Consider the following 13,412-nt stretch of genomic DNA (forward strand, 5'->3'; position numbering starts at 1 on the left):
TTGTTTGAGCATAATTACCTGTGACCGTCACACTCAATCCTGATCTTTCCTCAGTGAAACCTGTAATGTCTTAGTGCTTTCCTAATATTCATGAATTTATGCTTTCCTTCTCGCTGATCTTGTGATGATGTAAACCGTAATCATGGCTATAAATCAGGAATTATTTGGAGAAAGAAATACTAACACCAGGAAATCACAAGTATGAGCTGCATCAGTGTATTTGTTCAGTAGAGCAAGGGAAACCATATCCTAACCTGTCTCTTACTCAGACTTAAACTTAACACTTTTCACTTTACCTAAATTAAGTTGTTGTGCTATTTCAGTGGAGCTTGTACTTCTCTAGAGTTTGTTTTTATTTAATGTAAGGCAGACGTAAGGTCTCCAGAGAATTTAAAGTCTCTGATTTCTTTTTTTTTAATTTATTTTTAAACATAGATCCACAGCCTGATAAAAAGTTAACTGCCACGAGATACTATTATGACCAAAAGCTTAGCTGTTCTCAGGAAAGAAAATACAAACCTTATTGGTTCAGGGCATAAAAATCATAGAGGTTGGAAAGAAATGTCTTCCCCGGGCAGATTATTCCGTAATTATTTACTGGAGGGTTTCCCACACACTCCTTGGGAAAGTATTTTACTACTAGACATGGGCAGAGGAAGAACTCTTTCTTCACCAGTGAGCAGTGAACACTAACAAGAGTCAGAATTAAATTCTGATTTTCCAGTGTTTCCACTTTAAGACAAATCCAGAGACCTTCAGGTCAAGTTTAAAAATGCGTAAGCACCATTTTACACACAAAATCTGTAGGAATACAATCTCTACATAAATTGCTCAAAATGCACACGCAGTGCCTCACCAATTATCACAGCTACATCCCTTGTACATTTTTCTACCACAATTAAGATGCCCGCCTTTGAAATTTTGTCCAAGGAGCACATCACCTTACAGCACTTGTTACCCTCCAAAACACTGACACACTTTGGGAACACTATGTATGCAGTGCCATTACAATGCAAATACTTGGAGTTCAGCTAATGTTGTGCTTTCCAAAGCAACAAGTGCTTATGTTCACTACTGCTGAATGGGCAAAACAGATGACTTGTTAATGACTCTATAATTCATACTTAATATGCTAATCTTGCTCATAAACATGAAGGCAGTAACACCATTGTTTACATAGCACTGATTAAATGGTAGCTCAAACAATAATGAAAGATAAGAGTGTGAAGCAGCACAGGCTTTTAACTATTTTCTTACCCTCTCTTTTACTGGTTGTTATCTTTTAGTTACTTCTCACTGGTTTACCTACATCAAATGCTAGACACCAAATTTTCCAAGGTGTGGACAGAGGAGCTGAAGGTGCGAGTCTTTATAACAAGAGGTCTTAAAAAGCACATTAGCCAAACATCATCCATAAAGGAAGACTCCAAAATAGCTGATTCTGCCTTAGGGCTGGACCAGGTGACAGTGGGAGACACCTTCCATCCTCTGCTCTAAAGCTAGCTGAGAAACACTCAGAGCAATCACACAACCTATGTGCTGTTCACTCTCTGCCATCACCTGAATGCAGTGCTTGTAAACAGTGTTCATAAACAAAATAAAAACTGACTGTAAAGTGGAGGAGCACTGTAATTGTTTATGGGTGTGTATATATATTAAAAGCGCCCTTACAGTGCATCCTTGTGTATGCACTATAGTGCATCTGTGTATATGTGAGTGTGTATATACACACACACACACAAAAAAGATACACTATAAGGGAGCTTTTATAAATCAGTCTACAGGAAGATAACAGAGTGATGAGCAAGACACCACTGTCACACTGGTACTAACATTATTAATGTACGCTGCACCGAAGGATGAGGGCTGCGTAACTGGAGAGTTAACACAATAGTAAACTACTGCCCATATTTCTCAGCGCAGCTATGCTGCACCTCTGGTATTGCAAGTCTTCTCCAGGGCTGATGCAATGCTGATGACCCTCGCTTCACTCCTGCAGCAACGAGGAAGACAAAGTGGAAGTAGAACCCACTTTCTCATACACTTATTTGCTTTGCAAGGTCCAAGTGACTAAGCAGTAAAGACTGGAGGAGATGTAGGGAAGAAGGGACACTTGTTCTCCCCCAGGGCTGCCCGGGATTCAGAAATCTCACTCTTCACCTAAAAATTTTAATAATGCCATCATGCTTTTTTGGTATTTATGTACCAAAACATCCAAAAGATTATGAACCATTACTAACTGAACATGCATAATCATACAGAGTGCTAACAACCTCAGCTCCCACCAATGTGAATGACAAAAGAGAGGTCCACAGGAAAGCTGATGCAGGTGAGCTCATCGGTACCACCGCAGGCTTCTGCAATCATCCAGCCTGTGTATCTACAGCACAACACTGGCAGCGCACATGGCCCTGCTGCCCACACATGGGTGCAGGCTGCAGGCACAGAAACACAGACACTATCAAACAGAAGCAAGATTGCACATTTGCTTAGATATTCTGTGCAGAAAATGCTATATTAGGCAGATAGATTTCCCTTTCCCAACCCCCTGAATAACGTAGGCCAAGATGTCTGTTAAAGAGCAAAGAGGAAAAGAAAGAGGCAAAAGAAGAACTTCAAGTTTACCATTTAAATACTGTACATTAACTGTTTACTAAGACTCTTTGGATGGAAAATGTTTTCATAACAGTACGTTAGTGATGTACATAAATTCATGATACAAACAAACAAGACCTGAAATGATCTGACAAGTTATCACAGCATATCAGTGGAGGAGTTGGGAACAGTACTGCTTCTCCATTTGAAATGCAAGGTGCAAGTTCTGCAGTAAAACATTTTGTTATTAAAAATCTCCATATGCTCATTTTCTCAATTCTGTAGTTCTACATCAGCAAGTCAAGAAAAATCAAGTGTTTGATTTTTCAAAAATATGCGTGGTTGTTCAGCACTTCAAAGAAAAAAAAAAAGGAACAAGAAAAGATGACAGGGACAGAGGAAGTCTTTGTTAGCTCTGGGTTTCAGTTAAGAGATCTCTGGCTCACGGTTCAACCAGACCACACTTTTTTGCGTTAGTTAGGGGAGACACAAGCTCTTTAAAAGCTCTTCACTGAATTTGTATAGATTTAAAAAAAGAAATCTGTATTTCTGCAGCCATGTAGTTCTTCTCCTGGTTTAAAAAAAAAAACCCAAACAAACCAAAAACCACAGGCCATGCTTCTTCAAAAATTCCCCTTATCCTTCACAAAAGCATTTATTCTTTGGAGCAGAGAAACTGATGCACTTCTTTCAGCGTAGCTTGCATGTCTTCATATTCTGCAAATTTGCAAGCATCCTCCAGCTTCAGCCATTGGAAAGCTTGGTGCTCCTCCGAGAGCTTGATTTCTGTGTTACAGTCCTTCATTTCTGCCAGCCAGTAAATGACAGTCTTAGGTTTGCCACGGACAGGATAGTGCAGTTCTTTCTTGTACCCCTCTATGAGGGTGAGCTGACTGGCCTGCAGACCAGCCTCCTCCTGTGTTTCCCGGAAGGCTGTCTGCAGGTCATCCTCTCCTGGGTCCACGTGGCCTGTTAAGAAGGTGAAAAAGTAAGTCTCTGAGAAGGAAACTCAGATTTTGTTTATTCAGTTGACAACTAGGAAACATTGGGAGACAGAGATGAGAGTACACTCTAGCTGATACAGAATCAAATGGAAATTGGAGAACAAAGATTGCTTTTCCAACTCTTACGTCTTGATTTGTCTTTGTCTCGTGGCTTTTAGGATTGTTGTTTATTTGACATCTTCTGAAACTCCCAGTGGCCTGTCAGCACTACGCATCTTTTCTTCCCAGTCCTCCTCTCCTCTTCTGGAGCACTCTGCACCCGTAATGTTCCACCTTAGATCATACTAAGGACTGAGTGCCTCATGAATGTTTTTCCTTTATCCAGCTAGAGGGGAGACTGCTCATCTGCAAGAGTCTTAGTCCTCTCTCAACCCTTCCCTCCCACAGAAGCTTTAGGCTCATTTCTGCAAAACTCTTACTCATGCCAACAGCCCAGAAACAACGGGACCAGGCACCAACAAATGCCATTTAAAAGGTGAGTTTCAATTAGGCAATTAGGGGTATTTTTATTTCTCTCCCATATTCCCCTCTGAAATGCAGCAAGCCTAAAAGCCAGTCCTTTCACCAGCTGTGTAGTTCTCCTAGGACACATCATTTATTTTACATTGCTCAGAATGAGAGGTGCCATTACAAACAATGGATAAATATAACACATCCCCAGCTGTTTGTACTTTTGTTGAGAAATGTCAGATTTGGTTTTCTCATGAAAGCTCCAGACCAGAACATAAATAGAACAACCCAAGCAAGATCTCAAAAAAGCAACATAGCAGGAGTTGGGAGGCTTCAAGAGGAAAAAAAGGTTAAGCTTTATTTTGCCCCTGTGTCACTATTTTCTGTGTGGCTGGCTGCAAATAGCCGTAACTTCGTCAGAGAGAGAAATCCTTCCTCAGGGCCCAGGAACCCAAAGCCACCCTTTAGTACTAGAACTGAGGTATCTGGGAATCCATTTTGCTTTCCCAACAGCTCTCACTCACTTCTTTTTCTACATATCAGCTTAAACACCTCTTACTTAAAACGTGACATCATCTCAAATGTGAAATACACTTCTATTTCAAGCAGCAACTGTGTAGAAAACAGCATTTGATGCTGCACTTGACGTCTCGGATATCTGAGATCAAATACGCTGAGGCTTTAAGTAAAAATATTTTCCCCCTGAATCTCAGCACTGCAAGTCAAGCTGTTTCCTTTTTGATGAAGTATGTATTTCCATAGCTGGGACTTATTACTAACAGTTGAGAAACAGAATCCACTTGGCCTTGCACAGCTGGATTACCTTTACAATCCCCCAGCAAATGCCCAAAGAACATCCATGAACAGTAAGCACCCACTATTTATGAGAGTCATCATCCATAGTTGCCAAATGTGCAAAGAGTTGAGGTAGCAATAAAGCTGGGGGGCTGAGATTCAGTTTCAACTCAAAGGACACCAGTGCAACGTCGTGCTCTCCAGCACAGCAAAAGGCAATCACCTCACCCTGCTGTTGATAACCTCAAATCTAAGCTCATTACTGAGCTCATTACTTAGTTTCCAACTTTGCGCAGTACAGTCTACCTACCAGGTGGAAAAAGGACTGCTGGCAGCACCTTAGACCACAGATTTCAGATCCTCCCAGCCGTTGCACTAATGCAGTTCCAATATGCTGAGGAGGAAAGTGAACCCCACACCCCCTTCCCATCAGCCTCGACAATTTTAAAGTCACAGTTCTAGGAGCATAGATGAGGCTCAGGAAGCTCATGTGGGGAGATCCAAGCAAGTCCAGTTTAATCCCATAAGGGCTGCAGCTGCTTAGGGTACATTTAAAATACCAGTGTACAGCTGTAGCTGTAAATTGCCTTTTGCGTGCTCTTGGACAGATGATTACAACTTCTCATTCTGGCTCCTGCGACATTAAATCTATGTCTGCATCATATACAAGTTATGTTACTGCATTGCACAACCTGATGCTGCCTTTGAAGACCACTTATATCGCAGAGAATATATAATTTAATAGCTCCCCTTCATTTATTACCCCCAAATCTGTACCAAGCTACTACTAAAGGCTGCCATCAGATTGTGGCTTTTTTATGTGCCTTTTGATCTATAAAACCTTAAACAATATGTCAACAGAGGTGATTCTTTTCCTCTACTCCATTCTGGCGAGACTCCACCTGCAATACTGTGTCCAGGTCTGGAGTCCTCACTACAAGGAAGACACGGACCTGTTGGAGTGGGTCCAGAGGAGGGCCACAAACATCATCAGAGGGATGGAACACCTCTCCTGTGAGGACAGGCTGAGAGAGTTGGGGTTCTCCAGCCAACTGGAGAAGAGAAGGCTCTGCTGAGACCTCACTGCGGCCTTTCAGTTACTTAAAGGGGGCTCAGCAGAAAGATGGGGACAGACTTTTTCATGGGGCCTGTAGCAGTAGGACAAGGCGCAACGGTTCTACACTAAAAGAGGCTAGATGCAGACTAGATACAAGGAAGACATTTCCTACCATCAGGGTGCTGCAACACTGGAACAGGTTACCCAGACAGGTGGGAGATGCCCCATCCCTGCAAACCTTCACGGTCAGGGGCTCTGAGCAACCTGATCTAGCTGAAGATGGCCCTGCTTACTGCTGGGGGGTTGGACCAGATAGCCCTTAAAGGCCCTTCCCAACCCAAACCATTCTGTGATTCTGTGATTTTGAGTGCGTGAGATGTACGCCTATGAGTCTTTTCACTCCCTACTGAAATGCGTACGAGTCTTTTCAAACACTTGTCCAGAACTACTGTGCTCCCAATGAACCTTTCCACATGGGTCTCTCCTCTCACAACAACCAATCATGTCCCAGCAGATGTTTTTTAGCTTTCCAGTAGGCTGCAAACTCTACTCCCTTAGGCTTTTGGTGAGGTGGACAAAGGGGGAGGTTTGGAAAGTTTTGTTCTTTCCCTTAATAGGAGAGTGTAGCTGATGCTGTTACGAGCTTTTTTTCCAATTTGCAAATTCCTGTTTACAAACTGCTCCTGCAGTATGCTTTAAAAGCGCTGCATTTTACAAAACAGGAAGTAAATACTAGCAGGAAGAAATCTCAGAGGGTAAGCACATCTACAAGGAACATGAAGTATTTCTGTGCTGCGCTTTTGCTGGTACCAGGGCTGTGACTATGTACTACCAAACACTGGCTCTGTCATGTGTCTTTACAGACAAGGTGTTGTTACATGTCTTGGGGCACCAGGCTTGTCTTCTCCTTTGGGGCCTCACTGATGAGCAAGGATGGCTTAGGTGAAGATGTCTGATAAGGTTACTTCTCCCAGCTGCTCCTCTCATCTCTGCTGCATTAGTCATGTGCTCTTCATCAGTAATTCCTGAACTTAAAGAAATTCCTGTGTCTTTTTAAGAAAGGCGCTTTAAAGTAAATCATCACCGATTTCAGTTTACCTTCTAATGTTGCGCTGCAAACTGTGACCCTTCTGTTTATACATGGGTCAAACAACTGTGCATTGGCAGCAGCGCTATCTGGCGGAGGGTCAGACCTGAGCGAGAAGGTAAAAATTTCTCTAGTTACCTAATTTCAGTTGCCTGTTCAATGTCTGCCAGAAACATCAGATATCTGAGGAGCACGATTGGGTGACACCGCCCCCCTGCCCCAAACCCAATCAGTTGTGCCCAATAGTTTATACAGTCACAATTTGCAAAGAATTTTGGCCACAAAACTCCCCACTCAGCTGCACAAACAGCACAATCAGTGGTTACTGTCAACTGATTAACTGCCCCTCAAAGCTGACTTTAGCAGCATTCTGCCGAAGTTCAGTCTATAATCTCACTCACTCCCAACACAAACTATCTTGAAGTGTGTTGTTATCAGAATAAACATCACCTTTGGGTGGGGTCCAGTGGTGGGTCCCATAGGATGTCTGAAGGAGGAGGTATTCAATACTGTCAGTGACCTTAGAAGATGGTGCTGACTGCAGCCTCCTGTAGATGATCAAGCCACAAGCTCTCACAGCCATGCCCCTCTGTTAACTGCACGGAGAGCTGTGGAAGAGCACAGAGGATCAAGCAGGAACAACATACAATGTGGAGCTCAAACAGACTAGTTGTACTTAGCCAGCAAACATATCTCAGCGTGCACTAAATCGTCCATCCCTTTGAGTTACTACACAATTAAAATGCATCCTATTAACTATATTTGAATTGTAAAAAAATTGAGTCCTTTCCTTTTAAAACAAGGAAACAGGAACCTGTATAAAAGCTTAAAAAGAAAAAGTTATCAAGAAGCATGAAATATGACCTGCATGACATTTCTTTGCTGCTGATATATTACAAACTACACTGTAGGGAGAAAAAAAAAAAATCACAAAGCAAGAGGAAAGCCACCAATTAACAGTCTGAAGCTTTTCCACTGCAAAAATTCAAAGGCCCTGTGCAAAGACAATACCTCAACGTTACTGGAAGTGACATAGAGAAATGATTGTCCAAGATAGATCCCCTGCAGCAGAGAACTCCTCAAGATGCCAGTGGCAGAGCTGAGAAAAGGAAGGACAAAGGACAGGGTCCCTGCTCTCTGGGCTAGAGATGAGGCTGTTATACAAAACTAAAAGCTTCTTGGCATATGCTATAAGCACTAACTTGATGTAAATTGAAAGGAACACACCTCTTAAGTGACAAATATTATAATCAATAAGCTATGCAGCCAGGACAACTGGTCCTACACAGAAAAAGAGAGAAAGCAATGGAGATGAGAAATCCATGTTAAAGAATACAGCGATTCCCAGTTCCAGGCAAAGCTTTGCATTTTGACGGAGCCGCGCATTTCAGTAAGTAATACGTTTACACAACACTGTTTTTCCCCGAGATGCCCAGTGGCACCTCCAGTTTCCAAACCGGGAAACCACACCACAGAGCCCTTCCCCACCAACCAAGCCCCAGGACGGCGCCCAGCTCTCTCGGTTAACCCCTCTTTAACCGCCTCAATCAGTGTCTGACCAGCCGTGCCAAAGATAACCCACCCCTACTGCCAGCCACCAAACCCCCGGGCAGCCCAGGGACCGACCCCGCCTGATTTGGAGGCAGGAGGCCGCCCAAGGCGGGAGGCCAGCACCCCCTCCCGTGCGCGCCCGGGAACGCCAAGCTCGCTCCGCCGGAGCCTGGAAGGACAAACCTCCCCCAGGCCCGCCCGGCACCCCTTCCCTCCCTCCCTCCGGCAGAGGGTGGCCCCCCGCCGTGTCCCCAGGGGCCGGCTCTCAGCGGGCAGGGCCCTGCCGGTACCGGGCCGAGGTGGGACGGGGGGACCAGGGCTGGCGGCCCGGGGGAGACCGGGCCCCTCCGGCCGTTGCCATGGCAGCGGGGTACCACCCCCCCCGGTGCAGGCAGGGACACTGGAGGAGCCGGACACGGAGGCTCAGGGACCCGGTCACCCCCACCGCGGCCGCCCTCACCTCCGCTTCCGGGCCGGAGAGTAGGCGGGGCGCGGCGTACGAGTGAAAGAAGTCTCAACCAATCACAGCGGCACGGGCGCTGGCGGGAGCCCCTCCCCCTTCTCGTCCCGCCCTCCCGCCTGTACTCTAGGCTCCGCCGAGACCTTGGATTGGTTTCTCCCCGCCGGGACACGCCCCGTCTGCGCTTCTCCCTCGCCCTATTCGCTGGCTGCGGGCGAGAGGCTGCGCGCCAGCGTTTGAAGCGGGAAAAGCGTTGTTGCCATGGAGACGCGGCCTAGTCGCCGCTGCCGAGCGCCGGTGAGTGGCAGCGGGGGCCGCGGGGGGGGGGAGGGCGCGGCGGCTGGCGGCCGGGGGGCGCCTGCCGTGAGGTGAAGGGGACGGCCGCGCCGAGGCAGCGGGGGAGTTGTCCCGGGGCCGTCACCCTCCCCGGGTGGCGGGGCAGCGCCGTGGCTTCCCTCAGCCCCGTCCCGTCCCGCCGCGGATCCCGAGCCGGCTGCGGTGCCGTCTGCTGGGCCGCCCCCTCCTTCGGGCCCCTGCCCGGCCCCGATGTGTGCGGGGAAAAGAGGAAAAAACCCCGGGGTGGAACGGGGAAGGATGAGAGGAGAGCCCTCACACGGTGGGGTGCGGGGGCGAGGCGGCTGCTGCAGGAGGGTACCGGCAGCCGGCTGGGTGCGAGGCCCCCGCCTCAGCCCTACGCCCCTTCTTCCAGGGGTGAAGCTGTACAGTTCCTCAGTCTGGGACTAAATTCGGTGAGGGAAGCTATAAATCCCTACGGGTCTAAATTCAGTAACCACGTCCCCCCTCAGTCGTACAGTGTAATTCCAGATGCGCGGCGGTTTGTTTTGATACAATTATAAAATAAATTTTGAAAGCCATTTGGTAAATCTTATTGGCAGGAGAAGCTCGGGCACGATCTTCAAATAATCAGCATCCCAATATAACTTGTAGATTATTTTCTTAGTGTGCGGTTGAATATTAGACACTTCCCGTTTCCACACAGCTGTTGTTTTAAGCAGTTGTCGGGGATCAGCTGTAGGATGGAGTCTCTTCTGCTGAGGTCACCAGACTATACTTAGTATGAAGGGCTGATGATAAAAAATAGCAGTCTCTTGCCAATTGAAAAATACTCTGTTGGAAAACAAGCCCTCCAACATTTATTTGTTGTTTTTCAGTCTGTTTTAAAGAGCAATGAAATGCATTGCAGTTTTAGTAACCAACTCCCTAGTAGGTATGTCAGTAAGTAGCAAAGGAAGTAGGAGTGTTGCTGCAGGGAGAAGACCTGCATCATGGTCCAACTGTAAAATAGTTGTCATTTAACGTTAAAAGTATTCCCTCCTCTCTCATTACTTTTACTATACTGAAACTATACATGGTTATCTATTGCTAGTATTCAACTTTGTTCCTCGTGTCTTCAAAACAGGCTGCTACAACAGTTGTTCCAATGAGCAACAGAATATTTAATACCGTATTTTGTACGTGCACAGGGAGTTGCATAGTGTAATCCTATGATCTTACAAAGGGATCTGCTGCAACGTCAAACACACTTTCATAGATCCCTAACTACTGCATTAAACTAAAGTCATAAATTCATGTTACAGTACAGGTTTTCTCTTATGGAGCTTGTGTTTATAAAAGTGCTACCACACCCTGACCTCATTCTTCACAGGAATAACCTAGTTTCCAAGGAACGGGGTCAGAATGATTAAAGGCAAAGCATTTTGTGTGGTGCTCTGGAAAAGCAAATTAGCCATTCACTTCTGGAGGGCAAACTCAGATTTGGCTTTGGATCACAGTTAAAAAAGAGCTTAATGTTCAGATGAATAAGAAATAAAAATGGATGACTGGTGGCGTGAGTTGGTAAGTCTCCCTCTTCTTGATCATATGATTGCCAGATTGGCTTTGTTCTGGTCTTCTGCTTCTATGCTTTAAAAACCAGCAAACGCTTTGGCACAGGCAAAGCCCATGTGGAAGACTTGTTTGGAGTAATATGGTTACAAGTAATGAGTACAATACACAGCTATAGTTGTGGTCAGGAGAGGAAACGTACCTACCTGCTACATGCATTTACAAATTTTTTAAGTTCTTAACTTTTGTTCTTATAAGGTACTTGTAAAGGAAAATTATTTACAGAATACAAAGTGATAGGCAGGAAAACAAGGTGCTGTTTAGGTTTTGTACACTGGTTAACATTTATTGTTTATCAGATACTCTTGAAGATTGTGCCTAATAAAATTATTTCATGATCAGACCAGAGTTTATGATTCAGAATGATTATCTTAGATTATTTGTGGGATTAAATGTATAGTTGCATTAATTTGCATTTGTAGGAGTGCCACATAAGATTTCTTCACTTTGCCACAACTTAATTTCCCTAGTTTAAAATACAGATATAGTGATACTTGCGTCCTGTCTTGGTGGTGGCACTCAGGACTATCAGCGGAAGTCAGCTAAAATTGTCAGGTAGATGTGAGTGAGCTACAGTGGGATAACAGGTCATGTGAGTGTTATTCAAGTGAACAGTGCACTGAGATCTTTAATATATCAGAGGTTAATAAGGATCAAGATATAGTGGCCTAAGGCTGCTTTATTCTTAAAATAGTCTATGTAGGGATTTTACGTGATTTATTTTATGCATAGTGACTGACACTAACTGAGTATCTTTGAAGGCCAGCCTTTTCTCCACTTTGAAAAGTGCATTGAGAATGAGAAGATCTGTGTAAGAGCTAATTAATAATTAAAAGCATTTTAAAATGGAGGATCAGGTCCTAGAGCATAATTTTGTGGTAAGTTAATTTTCTTCAGAATATGTAAAATGTAAACACTCATTACTACTGTTTACGCCTGAGTTTTTGTTTTTCCCCAGCTTTATGACCTTTAAAACACCTCTATTACTTAAACAAAGGAGGAGTTCTCTGATGACAAGCTGTGATCTTATTTTGTGCTTTGAGTTGGTCCCCTTATAAAAAATTCTAATGCTTTTTTACGATAAGTACTTATCCATTACCAGCATGTGGCAGCCTTTTAAGATCTTTGTAAAACTTCTTTGCATAAAGAGTTGTAGAGAACTCAGGTTTGCCACATAAAGATGATAGGCTGACTAGTCCCTTGTTCAGACATCTCACATGTTCCAGTAGTAAGGTCTATCACCATTAACTGTTTCTCCCTCGCTGCTAGCCTGTGTATTAGTAAAGATGCTCTGGACTTCGTTGACTTCACTGTTTCACTGACCAGCTTCAGCATCTTTTTGTCAGTGGCAAAGCAGGTCCCTTATGTGAGAATAAAGTGAAAATTTCAAAGTGTAGCTGAGTCTGTCTGCCAGATAAAATGAGAAGGGCAACCACTGAACAGTGAAGCATTACAAGTGATGTTGTAATAGAGATTGAGTGAAAAGTTTTTCTTAGGCCTGAGACTATCTGACCTTATAACTGGGTGCTCATGGAGAATTACACCTCCATACTGACTCACTTCTGCCGCAAAATATGTTATATCCAGCTGTTTTAAGAATTCTTAAGCTTTTGTCTCAATCCTGTTTTCAGTGAAGCCACTCATAGCTTTGCAGGGAACAAGACCTGGGCTTTGACGTCATGTTACTACACTGAAGAATGTTATATTTTTCTGCCCCAGGACACAGTGTTCTCTCAGGTGAACAAACAGAATTAGATCCTGACAATAACTGAGGTAGTGCTGGCTTTTATTGTAAAAAAGTAAAAGTCTTCTCTTTTTTTGCCAGAAGATGGCATTATCATTAAAAATTTAGGCTTCTTGAAAATCTACCAATACTACTCTTATTTCTTTACAAAGCTAATTAATGTTGAAAAATTACATATCTGTTTTAGAAACAGTGTCTTCTGACACAAAGAACTGTACAGCGTTGGACAAATAAAGTATTCTTTTAATGAGGAGAAAGGCGCTCCTTTCTTTTAGAGCATCGCCAATTAAAAGGCCAGAAGGGTTTCACTGAAAACAGCTGTTTCCCCTGAATTCTCTCATGTATGAACCAGACCAAATCTTTTAGAAAATTGTCTACTCTTGAGTTTTGAAGTAATCAGAAATGCTGGAAACCATCACCATGACAATTGTTTATTTTTTTCCATGGTTAATTAATTTGTTACTCCTTTATTTGTCAATGTTCAGTTTTCCTAGGCTGTGAAATTGCTGTGCCATGGATGGAGAGACACTGGACTTCTCTCCTGAAACCACTTATTTCCAGTAAGATTTAATATATCTGGGGAAGCAGAAGCAGTTCTATTACTTCCTGGGCCAGCTCTCATTAAGAAGCCAATCAGTTGCTTTCATATGGCACAGAGCCTTAGCCAATAAGCTCTGTGGAGCTGCTTACATGTCTCAGTACTAAACTTCTCGTATGTTCTGCAGTACCTATATTACTTGAATTTTCTGTATTTTGAGAATCCT

The 13,412-nt window shown here is 44.0% G+C and overlaps 3 protein-coding genes across 7 annotated transcripts in view; 1 reads left to right on the forward strand and 2 right to left on the reverse strand.

The window, feature by feature from the left end:
* LOC128136851 (myogenesis-regulating glycosidase-like) overlaps positions 1 to 7,548 on the reverse strand; it is a 34,653-nt gene extending 27,105 nt beyond the window's left edge. Inside the window, exon 1 of the mRNA XM_052777131.1 lies at positions 7,439 to 7,548. The gene's annotated coding sequence lies outside the window, so the exon portion shown is untranslated. The remainder of the gene's footprint in view (positions 1 to 7,438) is intronic.
* On the reverse strand, positions 2,634 to 9,110 carry NUDT2 (nudix hydrolase 2). Of its 4 annotated transcripts, none has more exons than XM_052777135.1 (4): positions 9,000 to 9,016; positions 8,216 to 8,269; positions 7,439 to 7,596; positions 2,634 to 3,564 (listed from the first exon to the last, which is right to left on the reverse strand). In XM_052777135.1, exons 3-4 carry the CDS (start codon positions 7,569 to 7,571, stop codon positions 3,251 to 3,253), a joined length of 447 nt encoding a protein of 148 aa, XP_052633095.1. In that variant the 5' UTR covers positions 7,572 to 7,596; positions 8,216 to 8,269; positions 9,000 to 9,016; the 3' UTR covers positions 2,634 to 3,250. The 4 variants fall into 4 exon arrangements, with proteins under 4 accessions (XP_052633095.1, XP_052633094.1, XP_052633096.1 ...); XM_052777134.1 differs by lacking the exon at positions 9,000 to 9,016 and adding an exon at positions 8,830 to 8,992; XM_052777136.1 differs by lacking the exon at positions 8,216 to 8,269 and having other exon boundaries at positions 9,000 to 9,110.
* Positions 9,111 to 9,243: 133 nt separating this feature from the next.
* KIF24 (kinesin family member 24) overlaps positions 9,244 to 13,412 on the forward strand; it is a 33,244-nt gene continuing 29,075 nt past the window's right edge. The window contains exon 1 of one of the 2 annotated variants that reach the window (XM_052777588.1): positions 9,244 to 9,296. The gene's annotated coding sequence lies outside the window, so the exon portion shown is untranslated. Of the gene's footprint in view, positions 9,297 to 10,587; positions 10,857 to 13,412 lie in introns of those variants that run through there. The other variant, XM_052777587.1, reaches the window with a different exon arrangement.

The sequence above is a fragment of the Harpia harpyja genome, chromosome Z, assembly GCF_026419915.1.
Source record: "Harpia harpyja isolate bHarHar1 chromosome Z, bHarHar1 primary haplotype, whole genome shotgun sequence".
Taxonomy (NCBI): Eukaryota; Metazoa; Chordata; class Aves; order Accipitriformes; family Accipitridae; genus Harpia; species Harpia harpyja.

Coding starts and splice junctions, on each gene's coding strand:
- NUDT2 (XM_052777136.1), bottom strand. CDS start 7,571: ATGGCTGTGAGAGCTTGTGGCTTGATCATCTACAGGAGGCTGCAGTCA. Junction 3,565..7,438: donor CCACTGGACCCCACCCAAAG/GTGATGTTTATT, acceptor CCTTCTTAACAG/GCCACGTGGACCCAGGAGAG.